General features: G+C 41.5%; 1 protein-coding gene across 4 annotated transcripts in view; it reads left to right on the forward strand.

The window, feature by feature from the left end:
* NAP1L4 (nucleosome assembly protein 1 like 4) overlaps nucleotides 1-27,710 on the forward strand; it is a 52,604-nt gene extending 24,894 nt beyond the window's left edge. For 3 of the 4 annotated variants that reach the window (XM_066609802.1, XM_066609810.1, XM_066609792.1), the window contains exons 12-15: nucleotides 252-371; nucleotides 1,296-1,325; nucleotides 2,169-2,225; nucleotides 26,221-27,710. In XM_066609802.1, coding sequence (XP_066465899.1) covers nucleotides 252-371; nucleotides 1,296-1,325; nucleotides 2,169-2,225; nucleotides 26,221-26,259 — 246 coding nt within the window. In that variant the 3' untranslated portion in view covers nucleotides 26,260-27,710. Of the gene's footprint in view, nucleotides 1-251; nucleotides 372-1,295; nucleotides 1,326-2,168; nucleotides 2,226-3,284; nucleotides 3,331-26,220 lie in introns of all 4 variants that reach the window. The other variant, XM_066609794.1, reaches the window with a different exon arrangement.
* The last annotated feature ends 223 nt before the right edge of the window (nucleotides 27,711-27,933 follow it).

The raw sequence follows: 27,933 nt of genomic DNA on the forward strand, positions 1-27,933 counted from the left end.
GTGCAGTTCACAGCTTATGCTTGTAAAACGACTTGTTATGCTGGTGCTTCTTAAGGCATTAATGGGGTCGGGGGAGGAATTGGGTTTTGGAGCCAGGGAAAATCTTTGTAGTTCATTGCTTTCCTCTAACAGTGTTCAATACAGAGTACAAGACAAACTCAATCTTCTAAATACTTCATATGTTACATTCATTTGAAAAGCATTTTTCTTCTGTAAATGTATATTTTCCCATGTTCTTTCCTCTTTTGCAGGATGAAGATTCAGAGTGTACTTTAGCTGTAGATTTTGAAGTTGGGCACTTCTTCCGTGAAAGAATAGTGCCCCGTGCTGTACTCTATTTCACTGGGGAAGCTATAGAGGATGATGATAACGTATGTATATGTTAAATTACCTTAATTTAATGTGTGGATGCCTCCATCTCGAGGCATTTTTTAAAAGTTTCTATTGGTCAGCTTGGGTCAGCCATATCTGTGAATTGTTGCATTCTAGCTGGAAAACTACTGTGGTCCGATTATGTTTTATGCTTTATTGTTCTTCTTATGCTTCTGAAATAGAAGTGCTGCTAGATTTCACATAACCTTATTCTTCTAACAACCATAGTACCGCCCTGGGTCCCTTTAGGGTGAAGGGCTGGGTATAAATAAAGTTTATTATTATTATTTTCTTACATTATCTCCGTAATCCTATAGTGTAGGTCAGTATTGGGCCTCAAGCTGCAAGAAGAGTGCCTTGCCTAGAGCTCTCTAGTTACTCTAAGCTGAAGTGAGACGTGAACCAGCTTAGTACCTCCACTTTAAGGCAACCATAAGATCCTTACCTTGGTGGGATTGTCCTCTTATCTAGTTGTAAAGGACAAATGGGTAGCAAGAGATGAAGATAGTTCTGGAAGTGATCCTTTTTTGGCAAGAGTTTTTAATGCTGTGATATCGGACAGTGTAACTTTACATTTAGCCAAAATCTTGGATAAATTGCTTAAGACAAGGTAGATTTCTACTTACATACTGCACTACCTTTGGAATAACCTAGGAGGATTATTCCATTTGGGACCAGCAATCTCATATCTTACCTTTCCCTTCTCTGAAATGACTTTGATGGGAGAGGAGACAGTCAGTATTCAGGCCTTCATTAATGTATGTTGAAAGTATTATTGTGTACTCTTGAGATGGTGATCTAAGGAATTGGTATCTTGAAGGTTGGAATATGCAAAAGAAACAACTTGGAATATGCATATTCATATAAACATTAAATGTTTTGTCAGTGTTATAAAATTTATGATGTAAGTTTTTTTTTCTTAGTTTGAAGAAGGAGAGGAAGGAGAAGAAGAGGTGAGTAAAATCTTATCAACCGATGACATTTTCTTTGTGGAGAAGAATAACTGTTCCAGCAGACCCATTTTTTAGAGCCATGTATGTATTATAGTTCATTGAACATTTTGGAATGAGCTGATTCTAAGGACCACTTATTTCACTGCAGGTGTTGGGGTGGGGGCTAGCTTGGCCCCATGCTCAGGCAGCCATAGCCATGTTATAAAACACCAAGCCTTGGTTGATCAAATGTAATGGTTTCCTAGCAATATGTGCTGATACTACTAGGCTGATACTAATTGAACTATCAGACTTTGTTCTCTTCTGAACAGACTTGACCAGTAGTGGCATAAGATTGGATGCCATACAAAAAGTTTTGAGTAGACAAGGATTTTAGTATGTGTATAGATTGACAGTTTTCTTCAATTCTGCTGCTTCATGAAAAATTGTAAATGATTGTGAGAGTGGCTGTGACAGTGAATCTTGCTGACCTGTTTGTTAGTCTTTCCACATTTGTGTGTGGGAGGGGTGTAGCAGTGGCAAAAAATACTGAAGGTCTGAGATGCTTTTCAAATCTAGTGCTTTGGAACAGTTAGGAAGCAGGGAAGCTGGAGAGACTTTAGTAGCACTGGCACATTTTAGTGGGCATAGAAACAACTCATTGAAAGGGAGGTTGGATAAGGAACACAGCTAGAATTCTTGAACATCAGAACATTCACACTTCATGTAAATTCACAAGAACTTCAGAAGGAGGTTTGTTTAACTTCGATGGCCAAGAGAATACCTGCTCGTAAAATTTTAAATTTCTGTGTCTTTCAATAGAAAGGATTTTTCTCCATGTATTATGCTTTTCTTTCAACATAGGAATTGGAAGGAGAGGAGGAAGGAGAGGAGGAAGAAGATGCAGAAAGCGAACTGAAGGTTGGCCTTAGTAAAATGTCTGCTAAATCATATTTTAGTACATATATGTAGCTTTCTGGTTTTTTATCATATAAGACCCAGTTCTGTTTGGTCTGCATAACAAGTTCACACTGAACAGTTCCTTCATTGTCCTTCTAGTGACTAAGCTAACAATTATCCATTTCGGTCACTTAACAGTACTTATCTTCTTGCATTAAGACATAGTTGTAACTAACACACTGGATGCTTTAGCATGTATAAGATTAACAAAGCATAGTTTATTTGCTCTGTTGAGTTCAGTCTTTCTTTCTTGAATGCTAAGGGCTGCTTCACTGCTGATGCTTTTCCAAGACAAGTGTAAGAATCCTTTTCCCCTGCCCCATTTTGCAAATTACACTGTAGTCTCTAAATATACCATTACAGCACTGTATGCTCTGATGTGGTTTTCACGTAGGACTTTGCAGTTTTTCAGTTAAGTAATATTACTGTGTAGGAAAAATGTCATGTGTGAAGTGGCCCTAAGGTCAATAAGTTGTGTTTTCTCTTCCATTCCCTCTTAAGTTTTTTAAAAACTTCTGTATGGCCAGGACACTCTCTTGTGGTCAGTTCCCAAAGTTTTGGTTACACTAGTAGCTAGAAATGTACATTATGTGTTGGTGCGGAGAATTTATTACAATTAAAGGAGCAAGTTGTATACAAAAACTACCATGTAAAAATTGGACATGCAACTTGATCAAAATAGTGCGCTTAGACTTGCATGACCTCATAACCATCACGTTCTGCTCAATTTTATACATAGCTTACTGATGGCGATAGTGCATCTCATCAAATGCAGTTCTCATGATTCTTTTAGAATTGTCCTAGTGATAGGGTTGCAATTACTGAGTTGACATGCGAAACACATCAGTGGCATAGGTCTTTGGGTTATGCTCATTTGCAGCTGTGAGCATGATTACTGTAGAGAGTGGTGGTACATGACAAACAAGTTTTTGTATCTTTTGGAACATAGTAATTGCTATCTGTATTTTTTGGTCCGTTTTCTTTAATGCTGACAGTTCCTTTCAATTTTTCCCCATTTAGGTGTAATTTAAGTCTGTTTATCATTCATTCATTCATTCATTTATAGGTAAGGTTGAATTCCATTAATACATAACTTCCAGGCTTCTAGTTTTGGTAGTCTGTGCTTGTGGTTCATTTAACTACTTGTTTAGTTTTATTTGGTAAATAAAAAAATTAGGTACCTACCCTTGGAACTTAGTTTCAGTTTAGAAAAATGTGTAGAACGTACATGATTGTGATGAGTTGTGGTAGTGCTTAGAGGCCTTCTGTTTCTGATGCACATCATGCTTTGGCTATGTGCTTTTAACCTGGGATGTCTTATAAAATGAGGGGCTGACTTAAAGGTATTGCTACAGTGTAGGTTTTATTAATGTTTAAGTAGTAGTAGTAGTAACTTTGTCATTGTGCTACAGCACAACGAAATTTATGCACCTTTGAGATACAAGCATAAATATATGCAACAATTCGAACAATTACACTCTACACACTCACCCACACATTCTATGTGACATGCATCATAATATAAAAACAGTATAACAGACCATAATGCCCAGAAGCATGGTGACGACTATATCGGCTTATTCAGTGTAATTATGGCTGTGGGATAAAAACTGTTCAGGAATTGTGTGGTGCATGCTCTAATAGTTCTGTACCATCTACCTGAAGGCAACAGTTCAAAGAACTTATGGGCTGGATGGAAGGGGTCTTTCAGAATACTGTGTGACTTCTGCAAACAGCGAGATGTATAGATGTCCTCCAAAGTTGATAGATGAAGGTTGATGATGTGTTGCGCGATCTTAATAATTCTCTGCAGAGCTTTTTTGTCCCCTGCAGAGAAATTTCCATACCACACCAAGATATCATAGGTTAGGACACTCTCAATGATGCAACGATAGTAAGACACAAGCAGCTGCTGTGACAAATTTAACCTCCCAAGCATCCTCAGAAAATATAACCGCTTTTGTGCTTTTTTAATCAACATGCTGGTGTTAATAGTCCATGAGAGGTCCTCTGTGATGTAAATACCTAGGAATTTGAAACTAGCAACCCTCTCCACCTCCTCACCATTTATGTGTGTGTTTTTGATGTTAAGTGAGAGATTATTTTCTTTGCACCACAATAACAACTTCTGCACCCCCTTTCTGTAAGCAGGCTCATCATTCCCGCTAACAAGCACCACCACTGTAGTATTGTCTGCAAATAATTTCATTGGTGTTATGTGATGGGGTACAATCATGTGTATACAGGGAATAGAGGAAGGGGCTCAGCACACAGCCTTAGGGAGCTCCTGTATTTAATATCAGAGTGGAAGAATGATAAGAGCCCATCCTAACTGACTATGGCCTATTTGTCAAAAAGTCCTTTATCCACAGACAAATATCTTGCTGTATGCCCAAACTAGTCATTTTAAAAAACAGCCTGCTAGGTAGAATGGTGTTAAAAACCGAACTATAATCCGCAAATAACAGCCGTACATATGTACCTGGTTGTTCCAAATGACGAAGGACCGTATGTAAAACAATAGAGATGGCATCATCAGTCAATCTATTACTCCTGTATGCAAATTGACAATGATCCAAGTTGGGTGGAAGACCAGACTTAATGTTTCAATACCAGCCTCTCAAAACACTTCATAATTACCGAAGTTAGAGCCACAGGTCGATAATCATTGAGGGAAGCAACTACTGTCTGCTTAGGAACTGGCACTATAATAGTTGTCTTCAAGTGAGTAGGGACAGAGCACTGTGACAGAGTGTCACAAGAAATGTCCCAAGAAATGATAGCAGATATCCTGACTAAGCCACTAGCAAGAGATAAATTCCAGAGTCTACGAGAAAGTATGAATCTGCTAGACTCATGCATCTGGGGTTAGTTAAATTTGTGTGCCCTTGGAATGTTGCCACTTGTAACAAGGCAACTTTTTTTTTAAAATCTGAGCTTCTGCTAGACTTGTCATTTTATCTGTGGTTTGCCTGTGGCAAATTAACCCCTCTGTTTCCAATTTAATTCTGCTTTCTTACACTTTAAATTTCTCTGAATTTCCCTTATCTCCTTCCTGTTTCTTTGTATTCATTGCAGAAGGCAGTTCTAATAGTATATATTTTGTCACTTGTATGTTGATACATACTCTATTGCTGCTTTATCCGGACTTACATTGTTTTGTACAAATAAGAACTGAGCTCCCTTAGTGTTCAGTAGCAATAATTTCATGTATCTTTTATCACTGTAGACCAGAGGAGTCAAACTTGTTTCGTTTAGTGGGCTGAATAGCATTCATGGCATCTGCTGAGGGCCAGAAGTGATGACATTAAGCAGGAAATTATGACTTAAGCAGATGGTGGCAAGAAATAAACACTTTGTTCTCACAAACTCATGAGGTGCAAATGACAAGAGAAAATGTGCAAACCTTGCATATTTTCAAATTATGAGGGAGCCCAATTATCATGCTGGGAGAAGCCAATTATCACACAGGCCACCCTTTCATCCATACTACTTCTGTAAATGTGTCACTTTGCAGTTCAACAGCTGAGATGTGGTCTTTGAAATGATGCCTTTTCAGAAGCGGCACAGCTGAAAGGTTGGCCTTTGTGGTAATTGGGCTCTCCCAGCACTTTGGCAGTGACTTCCTGGTCTGTCCCTTCCTCTGCTGTGTTCCTTGTCTTCTGAGGTCTCCTTTATCTCTCAATCCTAGAGACTTGGCAGAAGTGGCACTGATGAAACGGTGATGCTGACAAAGCCCAGTTATCCTGTGGGTTGGATAAAGGGCCTACTCTATCGAGTGTGACTTTTATATCTAGAGACTTGTGAATGATATTTAAAACATTTATACCCTGCCTTTCTGAAAGCTCAAGGTGGCTTACAGTACTTGATTAATAGATAAAACTACAAAATTAAAATTTGACATCTGAAACGTTATCTAAATGCCAGTGCAGAAAATGGTAATACAATTCTAAAAATACTTAGAGGGTGTTAACTAAAAAAACAGTGCACAACAAGCTAAATATACTTGGGCAGCAAACAAATACAGAATAAAAGTATTGGGTCACATCTGGATTTGCCAGGGATGGGCAAATCCAGCATGACTTGAGTTGGGTCACGAGTCTCTACCCCCACACCTCCACTCATAAACAAATCATAATGGGGGCACTTTTTTGTTGCTCAGAGTCCAGAGTGTTTTCATTACTCAAAGACTTGAGTTGTTCCCTTTAAAAAGCTAGACATGGGAAAAAACGAGGCTGTTGCCAGGATGTGTGTTGAAATTCTCTGTACTCACTACCTTAGTGCCCCATTCCATCTGTAAATAAGGCGGAAGGGGGTGTGACGGACTACAAGAGAGGGAGGACAGAAGTGGCAAGGGGAGGAGGGTCATGCGGAACAGCTGCAAGCCTTACCAAAAAAATCCAATTCTTTGCAACTGTACTCAGAAGTAGTCCCATTTGCACCAGTTCAGTGAGGTTCCCTTCTCCCAAGTAACAATGGATCCATGTGTTTGGAAAGCATGATTGCTACAAATTGCGTCCTCCCCTCCCCTCCCCTGGGCTTCTTCAACCAATCCCAAGGCAAGAACCCCCTTAGGTTCCTCCTGCTCTAAGTCAGCCAAAGAAAATATCAGCCCACCCATCCTTTGTCCAATGATATCAGTTCTTTCAAAGATGGGCAAGAGCCTGCTTCTGCCTCCTATTCATTGCAAAAGCAAAACATTGACCTTTCCCTGCCTCCTGACGGGAACTTCCCTGCTTGCTTGCCTGGTGTGAATGATGGCCCCATGAGGTCTTCCACGTCCTGAAAACAGTAAGCAAGCACACCGAAACACAGACAGACTTGAGTCTGTGTGTGTGGGGATGAATGCCGAGTCAAGGGGCCCTTGACTCAAGTGTTTTTCCAAGTCTTCCACACGCGTGACTCAGCTTTACCCAAGTCTGCAAAAAATGCACATTTTTGCGACATGAACTTGAGTCACTGGACATGTGTTCCCATTCATGGGGCTAGCAATCCCACCATTGGAACCTCCTTCTGTGGAAGGGATACTATTTGTGGTTTCTCCTGGTAAAACCTGAAAATCTAACTTGTGCCCTAAGGACTAATAATGCTTTCTTATTCTACTGGGCACTACTGTAAGCAATTATTCGCATACCCCAAATCCAGTCTTTTCTAGTGTCCCCAGAATTAGAGCTAAACATGGGAAATATTCAACAGCTGTTCTGTTTGAATTACTTTTGCTGCCCTTTCTTGCTCTTTCAGAATAAACTATACACTGTTGTCAGGGTCTTGATATGAAATCTCATTCTCTATACAAGCTGTATCTTCTCCTGTATCTTTTGAGTTCTCATCCCTCTCCCTCTTATTTTGCACCATTTAGCAGTACAGCAACTCATTTCCAATTGCATTCAGGGTAACCTGAGGAAGATTTTTAAAAGTTGGAGGAAATCCTGGAACTAAAGGATTACTTTCTATTAGCAACGTTATGCAAGATAGTGAAGATCTCAATGAAAGGGATTGTTCAAAGATTCAAAAGCCCCTACTCCTGTGGTTTTCAAACTCTCTAGGAGAGTTTGCGTTGCTGTAAGTTCTTGCAGGGGTGGGGGAGGCAGCGACACAATCCCCAGTATCGCATTGCTCATGGGGGCTGCTGGAACTGGGATGCAGTCACCAGTTCCTGCAGCAGCCTTCTTGGGGTCCGCAATAGCATCTGCAGGGTTCCCCAGCCTGCAGAAAGTAGAGTGATTGCACTCCACTTCTGCAAAACCGAAAGTGGAGCGTGATTGCTCCACTTTCACTTTTGGGAGGTTGTGGAGCCCTGCAAACACTGGCACAGGGTTCCTAGCACCCCAGGGAGGCTGCTGCAGGGACTGGTGATTGCATCCCAGTCCCTGCAGCCCCATTAGTAATGTGATCGTGGGGATCGTGTCCCTGCCTCCTTGCTGCCCCTGCACCTTAAGGGAGCAGAGACCAGGGCCTTCAGGCTGGGGTGTCACGATGCCCCAGTTTGATAACCACTGCCGTAATGCTTTGGCAGTTGAATAAATCTTGGTAGAGGATTTGAACTTATGGGAGATTAATTGCAGTGCCATTCTTGTATAGCATTTAATCTCTTCAAGTGTCCTTTTAGTCCATTCATAGCTCTAAATATATATTTAACATTTTACAAAGCACAATAAAGGCCCCTGCCCAGAGAGACTTACATTCTATATTGTGACCCAGGACACAATAGAGAAAGCAGAGGTAAATATTGGTGGTATAATCAGGGTGTCTTATGTGTTTAGTTCAACTTCCTTAAGTTTAGTTGCATTAGGGATTAACTAAGGAATTGTGCCGAAGACTTTGTGAAAAAACATGAATTTTGTGGATTTGAAAGAAGTGAGAGATATTATTGTGTAGGTGTTCTGGAAGGCATAAGGAGGCAGCAAAGCAGAAAGGACAGAGTTGTTTGAGGGAGCAGGAGACCTTAAGATGGCTCAGTGAAGTGGAACTGGAGAAGTGATAATAACAAGTGTGAGGATCTATTGGGATATAAGTGTGAAAAGATGAGCATGGCAAGATCTTGGATTGCATTGAAGATATAGAAAAGAAGCTTGTCCTGGAGCTTGCCTACTAGAAGATATTGTGTGGATTTACGGAGGGGCATGACTGAAGTGAAGAGAGGAGGATAACATAGGCCAACACACATCTTGCTTCCTTAAATGTTACACCAATTCCTGGGTATATTTGGGGTACCAATTCCAAAAATGGCATCCGTTTTGCCCTATCACGTCTAGTTTTGGAGATATACGTAGTATAGCCTCTTTAGTGAATGGTTCAAACAGCTTCCTTTTTTTTTTACTATTTTTTTTCAAAAACAACTATAAACAAATACACATAACACAAAAAAACCACACTTCACTACACCAAAAACACAAAGGGTGCAGGAAATCATATCACTATCATATATCACTAAAACTAAATCATTACATATTGATAAATTATGTAAATTTTAAAGATTGATAAATTAAAGATCAGTAAGTCACCAGGCCCTGATGGCATCCACCCAAGAGTTATTAAGGAATTGAAGAATGAAGTTGCTGATCTCTTGACTAAAATATGCAACTTGTCCCTTAAAACGGCCACGGTGCCAGAAGATTGGAGGATAGCAAATGTCATGCCTATCTTTAAAAAGGGAAAGAGGCGGGACCCCGGAAACTATAGGCCGGCCAGCCTAACATCTATACTGGGTAAGATGGTGGAATGCTTCAACAAAGATAGAATCTCAAAACACATAGACGAACAGGCCTTGCTGAGGGAGAGTCAGCATGGCTTCTGTAAGGGTAAGTCTTGCCTCACAAACATTATAGAATTGTTTGAAAAGGTCAACAGGCATGTGGATGCAGGAGAACCCGTAGACATTATATATCTGGACTTTCAGAAGGCGTTCGACACGGTCCCTCACCAAAGGCTACTGAAAAAACTCCACAGTCAGGGAATTGGAGGGCAGGTCCTCTCATGGATTGAAAACTGGTTGAAGACCAGGAAACAGAGAGTGGGTGTCAATGGGCAATTTTCACAATAGAGAGAAGTGAAAAGCGGTGTGCCCCAAGGATCTGTCCTGGGACCGGTGCTTTTCAACCTCTTCATAAATGACCTGGAGACAGGGTTGAGCAGTGAAGTGGCTAAGTTTGCAGACGACACCAAACTTTTCCAAGTGGTGAAGACCAGAAGTGATTGTGAGGAGCTCCAGAAGGTTCTCTCCAGACTGGCAGAATGGGCAGCAAAATGGCAGATGCGCTTCAATGTCAGTAAGTGTAAAGTTATGCACATTGGGGCAAAAAATCAAAACTTTAGATATAGGCTGATGGGTTCTGAGCTGTCTGTGACAGATCAGGAGAGAGATCTTGGGGTGGTGGTGGACAGGTCGATGAAAGTGTCGACCCAATGTGCGGCGACAATTAAGAAGGCCAATTCTATGCTTGGGATCTTTAGAAAAGGTGTTGAGAACAAAACAGCTAATATAATGCTATTGTACAAATCAATGGTAAGGCCACACCTGGAGTATTGTGTCCAGTTCTGGTCGCCGCATCTCAAAAAAGACATAGAGGAAATGGAAAAGGTGCAAAAGAGAGCGACTAAGATGATTACTGGGCTGGGGCACCTTCCTTATGAGGAAAGGCTACGGCGTTTTGCCCTCTTCAGCCTAGAAAAGAGGCACCTGAGGGGGGACATGATTGAGACATACAAAATTATGCAGGGGGTAGACAGAATGGATAGAGAGATGTTCTTTACACTCTCACATAACACCAGAACCAGGGGACATCCACTCAAATTGAGTGTTGGGAGAGTTAGAACAGACAAAAGAAAATATTTCTTTACTCAGCGTTTGGTTGGTTTGTGGAACTCCTTACCACAGGATGTGGTGATGGCGTCTGGCCTGGACGCTTTTAAAAGGGGATTGGACAAGTTTCTGGAGGAAAAATTCATTATGGGTTACAAGCTATGATGTGTATGTACAACCTCCTGATTTTAGAAATGGGCTATGTCAGAATGCCAGCTGCAAGGGAGGGCACCAGAATGAGGTCTCTTGTTATCTGGTGTGCTCCCTGGGGCATTTGGTGGGCTGCTGTGAGATACAGGAAGCTGGACTAGATGGGTCTATGGCCAGATCCAGTAGGGCTGTTCTTATGTTCATATCTTAATTAATTCCTCTTCTAAGTTTACCTCTTATTATCATTTTTCATTCATCATACATGTATCGTATCTCAAAGATAATATATATGTAATGTTGTTGGTGGTTGTTGGCAACCTTCAGTCTCGAAAGACTATGGTATTGCGCTCTGAATGGTGGTTCTGGAACAGTGTCTAGTGTGGCTGAAAAGGCCGATTCGGGAGTCACAATCCCTTCCACACTGGAAGCAAGTATAGTGTGTCCCTGGTCTGTCTCCCTGGCTATGGACCTTCCTTCTTTGCCTCTTTGCCTCAGTCTGTTGGCAAAGTGTCTTTTCAAACTGAGAAAGGCCATGCTGCACAGCCTGCCTCCAAGCAGAATGCTCAGAGGCCAAGGTTTCCCATCTGTTGAGGTTCATTCCTAAGGCTTTCAGATCCCTCTTGCAGATATCCTTGTAACGCAGCTGTGGCCTATCTGTAGGGCGCTTTCCCTACACAAGTTTTCCATAGAGGAGATCCTTTGGGATCTAACCATTGCCCATTCTCACGACATGACCAAGCCAACGCAGGCGTCTCTGTTTCAGCACTGTATACACACTGGGGATTCCAGCTTGTTCCAGGACTGTAGTTTGGAACTTTGTCCTGCCAGGTGATATGGAGGATGCGTCGGAGGCAGCGCATGTGGAAAACGTTCAGCTTCTTCCTTGTTTTAGCAAGGCCTGCCAAGACTTTGGACTGACAGTCAGCCTGAAGAAAACACAGGTCATGGTTCAAGATGTGGACTCGCCTCCCTGCATTGCAATCTCTGCACATGAGCTGGAGGTTGTCCATGACTTTGTGTACCTTGGCTCAACAATCTCTGACACTCTTTCTCTGGATACCGAGCTAAACAAATGCATCAGTAGAGCAGCTACCACATTTTCCAGACTCACAAAGAGAGTCTGGTCCAACAAGAAGCTGATGGAACATACCAAGATCCAGGTCTATAGAGCTTTTGTCTTGAGTACACTTCTGTACTGCAGCGAGTCATGGACTCTTCGCTCATATATGTAATACAATCATCTAAATGCCCTGTCACATTTCTAAAACTTCATTTTCACCCAAGCATAAAAGGGTTTTTTCTTTCTTGCTTGCTCAGTTTGTGTCGGTTTTCGTTGTTAATCCTAAACTCTAAAAGTCTGTCCAGTTCCATCACATTATTTTCTCTATTAATTCATTTTTCATTAGTATTTTGGAATCCTTCCAATATCTAACATATAGTTAGAATCATAATAACGAGGTATACATCGTTTTCTTTATAATATGTAAAATATAAAATTCGTTATTCTAGTAAGTTTTTTATTATGCTTCCATATCTATTCCAATTGATCTATTGTGATGTTATGGCCTGTATTTTACGCCCATTTTATCATGCATTGTTTTACTGTTCCTTCTTACATCTCAAAGTCCAATAATCCATTTTATAATGCATATATTAATTTTGATCTCAATCTTTAACATAAATGGCAACACCTTTTTTATCTGTAGCCACAAAAACTCCTATTTTTTTATTCACCAACAATGCCCTATTCATTAGTCATCACGTTTCTTTTTACTAGTCTTCCTTTTTTTGTCTTTTTCTTGTTGCTATTGGTGAGCGCCTCTTACTCTCTCATCTAGGTTCTTCCCTCTCTGATTCATCTGTCGCTTCTAAGTCATCTGATTTCTTTTCATCCGACTCCATTTCTAGTCTATATTTTTCTAATTCTTTTCTTCTTGATTTCTCTTCTTCCTTTCTTATCTTGTCTTTCATCACTGTACTCAAGACGTTTTCTGCTTTCATTGTTGTATTTATATTATATCCCTGTCACATACAGAGAAAGCAATCTATATAGTATTTGTTTTTCTCTTAAAAATTTTGTCAGGTTTTCATATTTTTTTCTCTTCGTCACTCTCCATGAAACGTCTCAAAATGTTGACTTATCATACACTGTCCATTCCTTTTCCTGTGAGGCCTTCAGTAATTTATCTCTGTAAAAGGTTCTGATGAATTTCGCATGGATTTCTCTTGGTAATTCGTATTTTCTCAGATAGGAAGTGCTCACTCTTCTCACTGAGTCCAATTTTTTAGATATCTCCTCCATCAGTGCATCAATCCATTCTGATATTAATCTGACAATCCATCACGATGTATCTTCTCCTCCTCTGGTATATTTTGTATCCTCACCACTCAAGCTGCACTATCCATCTGAATTTCCATTAATGTTGTCTCTGCATTGTGCTGATTTTCTTCCATCTCCGATATTTTAGCTTGATCTTTTCTTACCTTTTGTCCCAATCTCTCAATCTTTTATTTTCTTATTTAATTTTCGCCTCCATCAGTTGTCCAGTAAGATAATCTAATCGTTTAGTTAAAGCATCCACACTAGCTTGAGTTTGTACAGATTGGTTTGTTAGTTGCTGTACCATTGCTATCAGTTTCTCCATTACCTTGCACTGTCTGTTTCCAGTCTTTCCCTTTCGGTTCCTCTTGTATTAATTTTCCAGGTCCCGTCTCCAACGCTTAAGAGCCTCCGACTTTCACTGTTTTGCCTGCCATCTTCGTTCTTCCTTCCTTCTGCTCACAATGTTCTTTAAGGCCACTAGATGTCCTCAGTGTATTATCTTCCTTGCTTCAATTATAAACACAAATCCAGTTCTTGCAATGTCTTTTAAAATCCACTAGATGCCACTGGTGCACTGTTTTATTTATATTTCTCTTACCTTGTTTATACTTATAAACTTATTAATTATTAATTAACAGTATTTATATACCGCTTTTAGACTAAAAGTTCACAAAGCGGTTTACAAAGAAAAATCAAATCACTAAATGGCTCCCTGTCCCAAAAGGGCTCACAATCTAAAAAGTCTGGTATACATCTTATATATTACTTATATAAGTACAACTTATATACTTGTATATATTTATGGGGGGGAGGGGCAGCCAGTAGCCAAGCAGACGTGCCTTTTCTTGAAAGGCACTCTGTTTTTCCCCAAAAACTGGGGATCTGAGGAGATCCGAGGATTGTTTGTCAGGAGAGATAAACTCCTCCATGTGATGGCATGATTCCTGAGGAGATAAAGCCCGGCCAGGGGGGCTTTCCCAGGAGATTCCGCCATCTTGTCAGCAGTGGTGAAGAATTCATTTTGAAATTGAACTGGGGCAATTTTGAAAAACTGGGGCGGCAGGTAAAGACGTTGAAAGACTTAAGTAAGTGTTATTCCATTTGTGTATGCCTTGCATGGACTGAATAATTTGTATGCCTGATTTGTTTCCTTGCCATGAGAAGGGGGGGAAGGTTCCCCCCAGTTTATCGGTGTGAGGAGAAATCGTAGAGATTTACCAAGTTTGCTATGGATATTTGAAAATATAATTACAACTTTGAATTTTAGTGGATTATAAATTAACTGTCCTTGAAAAGTTTGTGTATTGGAGCATTTATTGCTTTGGTTTGTTACTATGTATGGGAGTGCCTGAAGGAGTGGCTGGATGTTTTGACATTACTGCGGACAGAGGAATGGCATTGTCAAGCAGCTTCCTCATGAGGACGTCTACACCATGGCTTCCTCATGAGGAAGCTACTTGAACCATTCACTAATGAGGCTATACTATATCTCCAAAACTAGACGTGATAGGGCAAAACGGATGCCATTTTTGGCATTGGCACCCCAAATTCATATCAAACCACCATAAAGTTTGGGAAAAACTTTTCTGACCCTCAGTTTTGTAGGTCTGTGTAATTTTGACAGCAAAATGCTGAATAGAAAGATGAAGTGACAGAGATGAGACAGTGGAAATTCAGAGAACAAGGTGGCTGTAGTGGAGGTGAGAAATGGCCAGAGTGTGAACCAGAGGTTTTCCTGGTGTGGCAGCTGGGAAGAACCACACTTTCATGGTTCTATAAAGGGAGAAGTGACATGACTTTGCAACAGACTCAAATATATGGAATAGTGTTGGAGATCAAAGACAATGCCTTCAGAGGATTGCTGTCTATAGTGAACAAGTGTGTGAGGGACTTGAGATTGGGCGAGACTGACTTCATGAGAAGTCCTGAAAGTTCTGTGTGTACCAGCTCCCTAGATATAGTCAACCTGGAAATCATTACTTTCGGGGGACCTGCCAATTTGACTGGCATTGTGTTATCTCTTCTGTTTATCAAATATTGCATTTTTTGAAATGGGCAACAGAAAATTTTCTATGAAAATTTTTGATCACATAACTGAATTGGGCTGCCATAGTAACTGTAAAAGGTTGCTGTTTTGAGCCCATTATCTGCTGTATGCCAGTGAACAACATATCCTCAAGAATAGCAGCTTAATTGGACTTGGTAATTGGAAGATCCATAGCTGTTCATTCCCTGGTAGGGGCAGGGGCATTCCTCACCAATGGGATTGTCCCTCACTGCTGCTGGAGGCAGGGCCAACGAAAAGGCGGGCAGAGCTCCACAAGCACAGGGATCCAGTCCCCAGACCGTCCCTGCCTTGCTGGAGTTCGGTCATCTCTTTTGGAGCTCCTCCTCTGATTTCAGAGCAAAGGGAAAATGCTTCTCCTCAGCCTGTCTCCACTCCCCTCCTCAGTGAGTTGGGTCCATTGAGTTCTGGAGAGAAAGGAGCATTTTTTCCTGACAGATGCGGCTGAGGCCCAGCTCTCTTCACTGCAGAAACATTAACTGCCGCTTTTTTCACCATTTCTCCTGCTGTGAGGGAAACTGCTGCTTGGGCTGGCAGCGCCTGGTCTGCGCCTCTCTGAGGTGGCGGCAGGTTAAGGGGTCAGCGGCAGACCCCTGGATCAACCCAGCACTATTGCAGTGTTCGGGGGTGGTCAGGCAGGACTTTCCAAGAGCACCCAGAGCCTGTCCAACGCTCACAAGCATCAGGTCTGCTTTTACCTCAGCAGGCGCCATTTTTTATCTCAGCAGTTGGGGCTGACAGTGCCTGGTTCGCGCCTCTCTGAGGTGGCGGCAAGTTTGAGGAACAGAGGGAGACCAGGCACTATTGCAGTGTCGGGCAAACGGGCAGGACTCTCCATCAGTGTGCCCAGAGCCTGTCCAAACCTCACAAAGTTTGGCTCTGTTTTTTACCTCCGCGGGCGCCATTTTGTATCTCAGCTGTTTGGGCTGACAGTGCCTGGTCCGCGCTTCGCTGAGGTGGCGGCAGGTTTGAGGAACAGAGGCGCACCCATCAATCAAGGCACTGTTGCAGTGTCAGGGGCAAACGGGCAGGACTCTCCATCAGTGTGCCCAGAGTCTGCCCAATGTCACAAGCACTGGCTCTGTCTTTTACCTCAGCGGGTGCCATTTTGTATCTCAGCGGGCAACATTTTCCTCACATGCAGTGAGTAACCCAGTAAGGGGTTTGTTTTCTTGCTCTTTTTGCCCAGCCTCTGTTTTTTCCCTCATAAATGGTCCAGTGAACAGCCAGATGGTTATCCTTCAGCTGTGTGTGTATATCCTGGGTGCTGTGGCTCAAGGGCTTGATTGATAGCAAGCTTGCTAGCCTCGCAGGGTCTGTTCACTCTCCCTAAACAACTGAAAGACCAAGGTTGGAAAAAGGAAAGCAACCTCAGCCGTTGAGGAACCTGTCCCTTCCAGCTCTCCCTCACAATGTTCAGGCCAATCTGACTCCTCAGATTCAGAGTTGCCCATTCCTCAGTAAAGGACCAAAAAAAAAAAAAATGGTGAGGATGTGGAGAGTGTGGAAGCTCGCATCAATGGAAAAAACCTCTTTTCTGAGGGAGCTTTTCCCAGGATATTTGATAAGGTTATTAAGCCATTGAGCCTTAAAGCCTCAGAATGAGAGCCAGTGCTGCAACTCTGACTTCTTTCTCCAGAAAGTCTCTTTCTTCAGGGTGCACTGAGGCCAGCAGAGATGCCTTTTTCCAGAACACATCCTAAAATGATGGAGAGTGGTCCTCCTCACAGCATGACTAGTGAGACACCAAATGCATGCGTAAGTTTTATTCTCTTCCTAAGGGAATTTTAGATAAACTCAAGGTACCATCAGTGAATGGATGCACCTGTTGCAGCACTGTCTTTTCAGGCTGTGTTCCCTTCAGATGGGCAATATGGCCCTTGTGTCCCATGCAACAAATGCATTGAGGCATAACTGAAAAGCGCTTTCTAGATTATTTCGTTTGCTCTCAGAGCCTCAGCAGCCAATTGGTTTTTCTCCAGAGTCACCAATTTCTGAAAGGAGGAACAACACCTTATCCAAACCAATCAAGGCACTTTGGAAAAGGTATTCTTGCCAGCTGCTTTCTCAGCTGACTATTTGTTCTAGAGCTACCACCTCCAGTGTGGTGGCCATAAGAAATTTGTGGCTGTGCAATCTCAAAGTAGATTACTGGGGACTCTATTCTACAGATCTAAGTTGTTAGGCAAGCATTAGACCTTGTTCTCATTGAAACAAGGACAAAAACAGAGCACTTCTCACAGCTTCCAAGACATGGAAGACAAGAGCCAACCAGAGCTTTCGCCCCTTTCATCTTGGAAGAAGGAACAGAGCTGTCCAAATTCAACCCCAGGTGGCACAAATCTGGGAACTTCCACAGAAAGTTCCAGCATTCCCATTCTTCCAAGCCAGGGAATGAAACTAGAGATAGGTTGGCATGATGACACGCACCCAGGTTTCTCACCCAAGGTGCAGGCTAGGTTTCAGGATTATGTGTGAACCTGGTACAACACAATATTGGACGCATGGTTCCTGGAGTCGTGTCTCCAAAGACTCTTTCCTTGGAATTTGTAAGGAAACCAAGGGACAGGTTCTGGCAGATTTCGAATCAAGGGATGCATATAAACATGCAGCTATCCTTGCAGCCATATACCATCTACCTCATATTGGGACAATAGAGGCAGTTCCTTATACTGAGAGTGGTACCAGGGTTTACTTGGTGCTCTTTCCAGTACTGAAGCAGAATGGAGAGAGGCATGGAATCCTAGATCTAAGGTGGTTGAACTGTTTTCATAAAATCACAGAAGGTATCTGAGGTCTACAAATTCTCGCACTTTCAGTACCATGCCTTTCCCTTTGGGTTAATGATCTCCCCAAGGGGGTTCACAAAAGTGTTAGTGGTACTATTGGTGCATCTCAGACAGAGGGGACTGTTTCTTTTCTCTCACCTGGATGACTTTTAAATAAAGGTGTTGTCCAGGGAGCAAGCAGAGCTCAACATGCACCAGAGGTTGCTCTGCCTGCAAACTCATGATTTTGTGATAATCCAGTTAAACAGTTCACTGGTTCCCATCCAGATACTGGAACACCTGGGAGTATTTTTCAGTACCCACATTTTCCATGCCTTTTTGCCAACAGAGAGATGACAGAGGGTCACAGACACAATCCTCCAGATTCTCAGTCAAGTAGGCAGATACCATGATGCTGGTCCACCTGCTATGAATGTTGTTTCTGTCACTAGCTGGTCAACTAAACCCAGTTCCACACCAGAACTCTTCAGGAGTGTCTCTGACCCCACTCAAGAAGATAGAGAGGAGATGCCGCTTCCACACTCTGATTCCACCACCCCTGAAGAGGGATTTGCAGCTGTCCAAGGGGTGAGCCTTCAGGACTGGCAACAAGTAATCCTGACCACAGATGCCAGCATATTTGGTTGGAGGGCCCAACTAAATGGAAGAGTGATTCAGGGTCATTATTCCTCTCAGGAGATGTCTCAAAGCATCAGTCTCCTGTAGCTGAGATCTATCTGTCTTGCTCTGTTTTCATCTCAAACCTCATTTCTGCCATTGTCATGTTCTAGTAAGAACAAACAGCGTCGCCCCCGCCAAATCAGTTATCTCTCGCAACTTTTAACACCTAGCAGGAGAGAAGAACATAGAGGCAGACTGCCTACGCAGATGGAGCCTCTCAGAAACAGAGTGCAGGTTGGATCCAGAAACTGAGGACCAGATTCGGGCACCCATAATAGATAGTTTGTTACTTGTATTAGTTTGCTACTGTGGAAAACTCGCAACTTAACGAATTCTACTCCAGGGTAAGAGACAAGGGAAATTGTTTTGGTGGCACAAAAGTGGCCAGGTTGGTACCCAAACTTAATACAATTAAGACTGGAACCTTGTGAGATTCCAGTCTGGCCAGATCTACTCTTACAAGGCCCTTTACAATACCCACAACCACACAGATTTCAGTTGACAGTGTGGAGGTTGAAAAGTTGGAATTGCACCAATTGGGCTTTTCTAATAGGGTTATAAAGCCCAGACTATCCTCTCAGTGCTTGAAATGTGTATAGGACCACCTGGAAAACCTTTAGGGACTGGTGCAGGGATAAGGTTTTCTCTCCTACCTCACCTGATGTGTTTGTTATCTTGGAGTTTTCCCAGGATGGCTTAGTAAAGGAGCTTAGAACTAGTTTGCTGCATCAAGTAGCAGCTCTCCAAGGCATCCAAGGGGCAGGGGGTGGGTCTATCTGCCTATCTTCAGACACCCCCCTCCCGAACATTTTCTCAGAGGGGTAGTGTTACTGAACATTCCTCCTGTTCATAGGCTTCCAAATTGGGATTGAACAGGGTCCTAACATCTTTAGTGAGTCCTTCCTTTGAGCCTGTGGCCATAGTCCCATGAAGTCCTGTCATATAAAACTGCCTTTCTAGTAGCTATAACATTGGAAAGAAGGGTATCTGAACAGGAGGCCTTATCCATCCCGACTTATGTGTATTTCACACACCGTGGTACTTAGGATTGACTCATTTTTCTTACCCAAAGTCAATTCAATTTTTCATTGACTGCAAGAACTGGATTTACCATCATTTTGTCCTAATCCTAAACGTACAAGGAAAAAGGCTTGGAACATACTACGTGTCAGAAGAGTCCTAAGCTTCCATACGGAACACACTCAACCATTCAGGAAGACGGATGCTCTATCTGTAACTTACCATGGGCGAGAAGGTGTCCCTGGTAACTCTAGCTAAGTGGCTTAGAGTTCGCATCCTGATTTCTTTAAGTACTACAAGGTAAATCTGTCAGCCTCAGCAGAGGCTTCCTTCAGGAAGAATGTTCTCCAAAGGGTATTGAAGGTGTGAGAGTGAGTGATCTAACTGCCCCCACCCCCAGAGGGATACTACTCTGGTAGATCCCATTGGTGAGGAATGCCCCTGCCTCCACCAGGGAAAACAGGAATTTGCCTTACTTGGGTAAGTCTTGTTCCTGGTGGAGGCAGGGGGCATTCCGCCCACCACACCTCAGGGGATCACTCCCTCTACTTCCTAAAGGTAGGAGGTCTGGCTCAGTTGGTAGAGCTGCTGCCTTGTATGCCTGAAGATCTGAGGCTGCCAGTTTGAAACAACCGGAAGTACCCGAGAACTGATGACACACTGATATACTGATGAGCTGACCCTCGGTGGCAGAGAGGAGTTGCCGTCAAGTGGAGCGTGGGAGGCAAAGGGCCAGAGAGAGGCCGGACTGGGAAGGAATCCAGCTGGAACGAGGAGTTCTATGAAAGACTAGAACTATTCAATTGTAAAAATCCCTACAGGGGTTTAGAACAGCCTGCCTATGTAAACCACCTTGGATTAAAGTTTGAGGAGAAATCTGAGGACCAAAGAAAGGCGGTATATAAATACCTGTATAAAACAAACATAGATGCAAAGTGGTATTTAGGGTTTCCTATGACCTATTTCCCTTGTTCAAACCCTTCTGTTTCTGGGGTATTAAACCTATTTATGTGCAAAGCAGTTTTCCAAACAGTACAATTTTGATGCAAGTTTACAACCAGTCACAGTAGTGACTTGCAGAGCATCCTTTCACAGCTCTGCAAGTAGTGTCTGGGGACTGGATCCCTGTGCTTGTGGAGCTCTGCCCACCTTTTCTTTGGCCCTGCCTCCAGCAGCAGCGAGGGACAATCCCATTGGTGAGGAATGCCCCCTGCCTCCACCAGGAACAGGATTTACCCAGGTAAGGCAAATTCCTGTTTTATAAACTTTCATTTTCTGCTTTATGAACCTCACAACATGGGAAACCTGCATGAACTGAAATGAGTTTGCAAATCTCACATTTGCTTTCTAATTTTCTATATTTTATTGCTTGAACAGTTTCTTTCTCTTGATGCAGAAGGTAAAGAAACCAGAGTCAAGCAAGCAACGAAGTAATGTATGCTTTAGAAGTATAATATTGCAAGTGCTTATTACATTTCTAGACCAAATACTTCAAGGTGTTCCGCATTCTAGAACATTTTGTGAATACTATTTCCAGTATCAAATCCTAAGAGTGTTGCTCTTATGGGAGGCCCACCTATGGTTTCCACCTTTTTTAGGTTGGAGGGGATGCGGTTGGTAGTGATCCATGAGATGGCATTGTCTGTGGTGGCTCCTACCCTGTGGAGTTCTCGGTTCTGTGAAATGTGGCAAGTGCCCTTACTACTATTTTTTTTATGCCAGCTAAAACCCACCTATTTCTGCAGACTTTTCCTGGGATGTTGTTTTTCCCTTATCTTGCTCTGAGCTTTTGGCATCTTGTGATTTCTAGTGGTTGATCCTCTGTTCGTTTGGTTTATGTGTTTTAGAAGTTTGTGTGCTGTAAGTTCCCCTGAATCTGTTGATGAGCATACATTTTTAAAACAGTAGCAATGCTCTTTGCTCACAATGCTCTCTTTGCTCACTTCACTCTCTGGTAAAGAGCCAGTTGAATCTTGAATCTAAGGGTTGCTGCAGCATGAGTTGTCTTTACTAATGTTTTAAAACTGGAGTTCCAAAGTGCTTCATTACCTGAAGAGAAACATGTCAAAGTTTTCCCTTCCCTCCCAAATGTCTAATTTTTCCGTTGCAGCTTGTCTTCTGTGTACATGCTTCTTGTTCCATCTAATGGGAAGCATTTTTAGGCACCTGTTTAGCCTTTGTATGTTTTTGCAGATAACATTTTCAATTGCATTTCTTAGAATATTTAAGCTAAACTGGATGTGATTGAGAATTAAGATTTTCTTCCTGCAATTTGCTATATCCTCTGGCAATGGTTGCATTGTTATAGTCCCATTGATCTTGGTATCTTGGATAAGTAGTTATGTATTATTCTTCTTCCAAAGGTATCCATAACCATACACATAAGTGCAACTGACAGTTTTTACCTCAGTTGTTGGCAGACTTGTTTTAAGGAAAAGTTATTTTGGCTTTTTCTGTACATGCATGACTGGGGGAGGAGGGGTTCTGTAGAATGGTCATGACCCTTCTGCATGTATGACCCTTCTGCATGCATCTGGATTGCTTCTGAATCAGGAAATTTTGGTCTGATAGCAACAACCAACACAGCTTATATTATGGAGAGCAATTGTGGTCTTGAGTGCTGGGCGAAGGTGCCCAACTGTGATATGAACCTAGTGCTTGGAAAAGGAATTGGTGTGAGACTCCTTGTGAACCCCAGGAATGAGGAAAACAGACAAGGATGGAAAGTTTGAAATCTCATTCATAAAATATGTATGTCAAATTTCTTAAGCTTTTTTCAGAGAAGCAGTATTTCTTAGATTCATTTTGCCTTCTGTCATGGATAGGGACCTTTCACCCTAATAAACAAGCTATGGTGATGGCTTGGATGACCTTGTCTATTTTGAGCATCTTCTCCATTTTGATGTTTATAACCTGCATGACCATTAGAAAGCCTGAACTTCAAATATGTATTGGACACACCAGAGTTTCTTACCCTAGCTTTGGAGAACAGCAGGCCTGGCAGGAATTGCCAGCACTCTCCTGGATTTTGCTGTTTATTGGACAAGACCCTCCACCCTAACGATGGCCAAGGGCCAATTCAAGGGACTATAGATTACCACCTTTGGATTAGTCAGTCAGAAGGGTAAATAAAACCTCTATCCCATAAAAGAAACAGGCTAGTATGAACTAGCACATGTTTTATTCCAGTGCTGGCAGAAATTACATGTCCTTCACAGACTGCCCCTCAGTCCCTGGAAGTCAACTAAGAACTTCAATGAATTGCTGTTTAGATGGGGTAATCGCAAAGTAACCACATCTAGTTTTATTTTCATTTTGCTTCTAGATTCAAGTGCCTGTTCCATTTGACCTCTTTTTCTTGCCCTTTTGTTTTTGGCAACATCTTTTGTTGGTTTTAGAAATTACTTGCCTATCTTTCTGACCAAAGCGAAGAGATATTGCTCTTATAGCCTGAGCAACTGGTCGGGGAATAAGACGAGATGAGGCAAGTGCTCTATTGCAGGAATTGCTATTCCTAATTGGTCAGGGAATAAGACGAGATGAGCAAGGGCTGGCCAGGCTGCACAGCTTCTTGGTGCTCTCCTATAACAACCACTTTCTGTGCTGAGGGCACCCCAGCAACTGAAACTATATGGAACTGAAAAGGTACTGTGTGGAAGGGTATCCCTTTTTTGGTATTTCCTTCCTGGTGGCAGCAGCAGCTTCTGTGAGTTGTCTTTTGAACAATTTATAACCGTCTGGGAGATAACTGCATAGAAAGCTCAGGTGGTATACCTTGCTTGTTCCTCCATTCCTGCAGAATGGGTTGCTAAGGCCACCTTTGGATCACCACACTACCTGTTCCCCAAGCAGTCCTTAGTGCGTAGTGGTCAAGTAACTTGTGATTCATACCAGTACGAATATACTAAAAATGCCTCTGAATACGTGAAAAGTGCAGTTCCCTTTCTGCTGAGCAAGTGTAGCCAGCTCTTCTACTTGGAATTAAGACTGGCTTATAGATGCTCCTCTACAAGACTTGAGTCCTGCACAATAAAAATTTGTTCTAATTTTCCCCAACTCCTCGCAATTAGGATAACAGTTCTTTACCCCATACAATGCAAATTCAGTTCTGTTGCTACAGCACCAGTTTTCATTTTTTGCACACCCAGACACAAGGCTTCAGTTGTGCGACAGCACAGTACAAGAATCTGTTGCTCATCACCAAATCTAAAAGGCTTTGTGAGTGCCTTATTCCCTTCTCAAAGTCCACTTCATGTTTATGTGCTGGTCCAGCCATTCAGAGAACCATGGTTCTTTGGAGGTCCCCCCCTTTCTTTAAACAGACTTGACAAAACAATATGGAGGAGGTTGGTGCAAAAATCTGAGGTATCCTCCCCTTTGGAGATGGGAGACTTTGCTGCATAGAGCCCAATTCCCATACAGCATCAGAGAGAAGTTCACACGATCCCATCTGCAAGAAAAATCTTGCTGCTCAATTACATTTATTTCTTCCACTTGTTTTACTTTTATGTTCGCTGGTAGTTGAGAGGGTTTGCCTGGCAACATCAGGATGAAAGGGAAAGGAGACATACTAAGCATTAAATTCACTACTCACACATCCTGGAAACTTGTGTTGGTTTCATGTGCCCATACTAGCTGAGCAAGCATGAGTAGGAGAGAATTGTGTCTGAAGGTGCAGGAGAGTCTTGATGCTCAAATTGCACAGAGGCTTGATCTGAAGACAAAAAGCCTGCACACAGATGGAGTGAAAATACCCAGTCCTGCTGAGAGAGAATCCCTTCCTCATTTTCCTTCCCAAATTATCTATATGAACAGGTGACTTTTCTTCCCCTCTGGCTAGGATTTTGCAGGAGAAATCTAATTCCTTCCTTCCCCCAAAACTAACTAATCCTGATTTTTGCACCCCCATCCAGTAGCAATGAAAATAATTTTTTACAGGTTCCCACCCCCAGTAGGTGGTGAGGAGGCAGCCAAATTTGTTGGAGCCTGCCAAAATGCCACAGCATTGAGCCATACCTTTTTCAAGGAAGAGCTTTAGCCAGATTAAGATTTCTTTAAACATTGGAGTGTGCTAATCAATTACATCTGCATAGATTTGCAAATGAGAAGTTAAAGCAAGAAGTTGGGTACAAAGATAGTTACCATTGGCAGAGTTCTTCAAGAGGGACTTGTAACTTTAGTTGCTAATCATTGCTATGATTATGATTTGAATTTCCTCAAATCCACAGGAGTCTTTTTTCATTGTAATCATTGACATAGATGGGTGCTAGGTTATTATGTTAATATACTTTGGAGGAGTACAGAAAATGGTACGTTAGCACTAGATTTAACCATACTAAAAAGTCTTCGCAATCCAATCTGGTTTCATTAAATTATGGTTGCAGCATTGTTCATATTGCTTGTGCTGCTGCTTTTCTTGAGAGAGATTCTGTGCTTTCTATAGTAGTTACTGAAATTTAAAGCTGTTAATGTTAAGTAATGCCTTAATTTTCAGGACATTATGCCCAAATTTAGCTTCTTATGTTTCTTTTTGTACTGAGGAAAATGTGGGTTCTGAATTCTGTACTTTTTGCTCTGAAAACTTTCCTACATTGGAAGCTTCAATAAGAATGCCATTTCATAAGGCAGATCTTGGTGGTGGTTGAGAGATGCAGTCAATTGATAGAAGTGGTTGGCTCACTTCTGTCCTTCAGCTCAGGTTTTTTTCCTTCCAGATTTATCCAAGCATCCTTTTATATTTGACCTAATCAGTATGTCTTTTACTTTCTGTACTGGGAATTGGTTGTACAATGCTCTATTACTTTCACAGGCACCTACCTCTTGTGAGCCTCTCTCACTGATTTAAAACATGACTTCGGAGAAGTGGTTCTTCCTCTTAAATATGGTTTAATCTTGAGTGCCACCAACTGAACTGTTTTCTTTTTCATTATTGGAGGAAATCCTAGCAATTTTTGTTTGGGAAGTTTTCTAGGATAAGGTGGGAAAATGTATGTGAGACAAGTGTCCTAGAATACAAGAGCAGTCTCCACCTTTAGAGAGTGTTTTAGGGTTAAAGATTTGCCATATACTGCGATAAGTTGATTAGTGTTTTTTAAATATTTTTTCTAAAAATCTTTTGAATGAATGGTCATAGAGAGAAGGTCATCAGCCAAGAGAATGATTTTCAGGTATCTGCTCAGTGTTACCTTTGAAGTTAAACAAGTCTAGGCCTGGCTGGAACTGTTTGGAAAGTTTGATATTTTAATGTATTCAGAGTTCATCAGAAAGAGGGAAGTATGCAAATGTAGAAAAAAATCAGTAAATTACTTTGTTGCAAACCTCTTTGTTCTGAGAAGTGCTCCACTTTCTGTACAGAATTTTGGGAATAAGAGCATTATAATGATCTCTATTTAATGTAAACTGGCTTTGTCCTGCACTCCCACTTGATAAAGGAACTTGAATCATAACTAATTATGGACATAAGACCATTAAAACAGTCTTCACCTTTATGCTAGCAGTGAAATAGGATCAGAAGCTACTTATCTGATATCAGATGTTACATTTTAGGTTGTACTGTACAAGAGTTTTGCTCTTGTTTGTGAAAGTGAGATTAAACACTTGTCACAGTTGGGGTACCTGTTAAACATCTTCCTTTTCCTTTCCAACAGAAAGATGCCAGCCAACCTGCTGAATGCAAACAACAATAAGGAAATACCACTTCAGAGTGATATTTGAACAACCTGTAACAAATATTTGGATACCTGGCCTGCAGTTCAGGATATTCCATTGCTGCAGCACAATCTTATTAACAACGCTTAAAACTAAATTGTTTTCAAATGCATGATTTTCACTAACTTTTTTTCTTATTTTTTGCTTAACTTGTACAGTGGCAACTTAATGCATTTGAGAAATATGAGGTTTAATTAAAGCACACTCTACAGCCTTTGGTACACTGTAGCTCAATTATCTCAGTAGGCTTTCGAGGTTAAATTAAACAAAAATAAACCGATTGCTCTTCTGAAAAATTTGTCCTCACTACAAAGTGATTTTTTTCCTAAATACTGTGGAATGGTGCACCCGAGAAAATATTAAATGAATGAAATACAAAAACTAAACAAATAAAGCAATACAATGTCTTATAGTCCTTATTCCCTTCAAAACACATTTCCTGCAACCTATCAATCAGTCTAGTGCTATAGAGCAGCTTAAAATACTGTTGTCTCCAGTCAAGGCAATTGAATTTAAAATATTTCCTTTATCTTCTTGAAAGGAGGTGGTGTTTGAGAGATACTTAGTTGTTCACCTTATTTATTCATGTTTGTAAGTACTTTGAACTAGTGCTTTTAATAGTTTTAAATATACTTGAAAAATATTTTTCCTGTTTATAAAATATGGATACATGTACAAGGAAAACTCATACACTGCTCACAGAATGGTTGCTTGTTGAAAGTGGATTGCAGCATGTAACAGTATGCTAGCCTATCCTACACTACTGACTCAGTTCAGGCGGTCATCCAGATCATGGTTTGGAGGATTGGAAATGAGCTGCAGGTAACTTACTACCCTCCATCTTAGGTGTCAGCCTTCACTTTCAGCTTCTTGTTCATGACAAATCATTGTTTTCCATGTCTGAATTTTGATTTGCACTTCAAACCAGAAATGGAAACCTGCCTCAAACCATGGCTTTCATTTCTTGTGTGAAGGACAAGTGCAAACCATAGCTTGCCAGTCAGATGGGAAACTGAAAGTGAAGTCTTTCACAGGGGAGGAGTTAATGTTTCTATTCCTACAAAACATGATTTGGAAAACTACCTTAACCAGGCCTATGAAAATGGCATTATTGAATTCAAATAATATAAATCTAAGTCAAGTTAGTAGTTCTGATCTTTCACTTGTAATACTCAAACTACTCTGTTCCACATTTTCATGGTATCTAAATCTCCAAAATCCTTCAAAATATCTGTTCAGAATTGCAGGCTCACATTTCTTAAGCATACAAAGCCAGGTTCTGGCAACAGTTGTTTAGAAACTGTATGAACACTGTTACCAGGCATGTAGAGAGTGCTCCAGCCTTACCTTATACATTTGTAACTTAATACGGTGTTTTCAATTTGTACAGAATAGTTAGAATATTCTATTAAAGTTGTGAAACATGAAACTTATTGTCCTGTTTCTCTACTAATGCAACAATGATGGCTTTTTTGGTTGATCTTAGTGTGGGTGTAACTTTACTTTGTTTGAAAAATGAATTTATACCAGGTGTTCTATTAAATTACACCCCATGCAATTGACAAACTGCTGCTGTTTTCAGCTGCTGCAGCATGGCACCGAAAACATTGAAAAATTGTTCATACAAGACTGCTCTTGTCATGGTATTTGAA

Source organism: Tiliqua scincoides, chromosome 1 (assembly GCF_035046505.1).
Source record: "Tiliqua scincoides isolate rTilSci1 chromosome 1, rTilSci1.hap2, whole genome shotgun sequence".
Classification (NCBI taxonomy): domain Eukaryota; kingdom Metazoa; phylum Chordata; class Lepidosauria; order Squamata; family Scincidae; genus Tiliqua; species Tiliqua scincoides.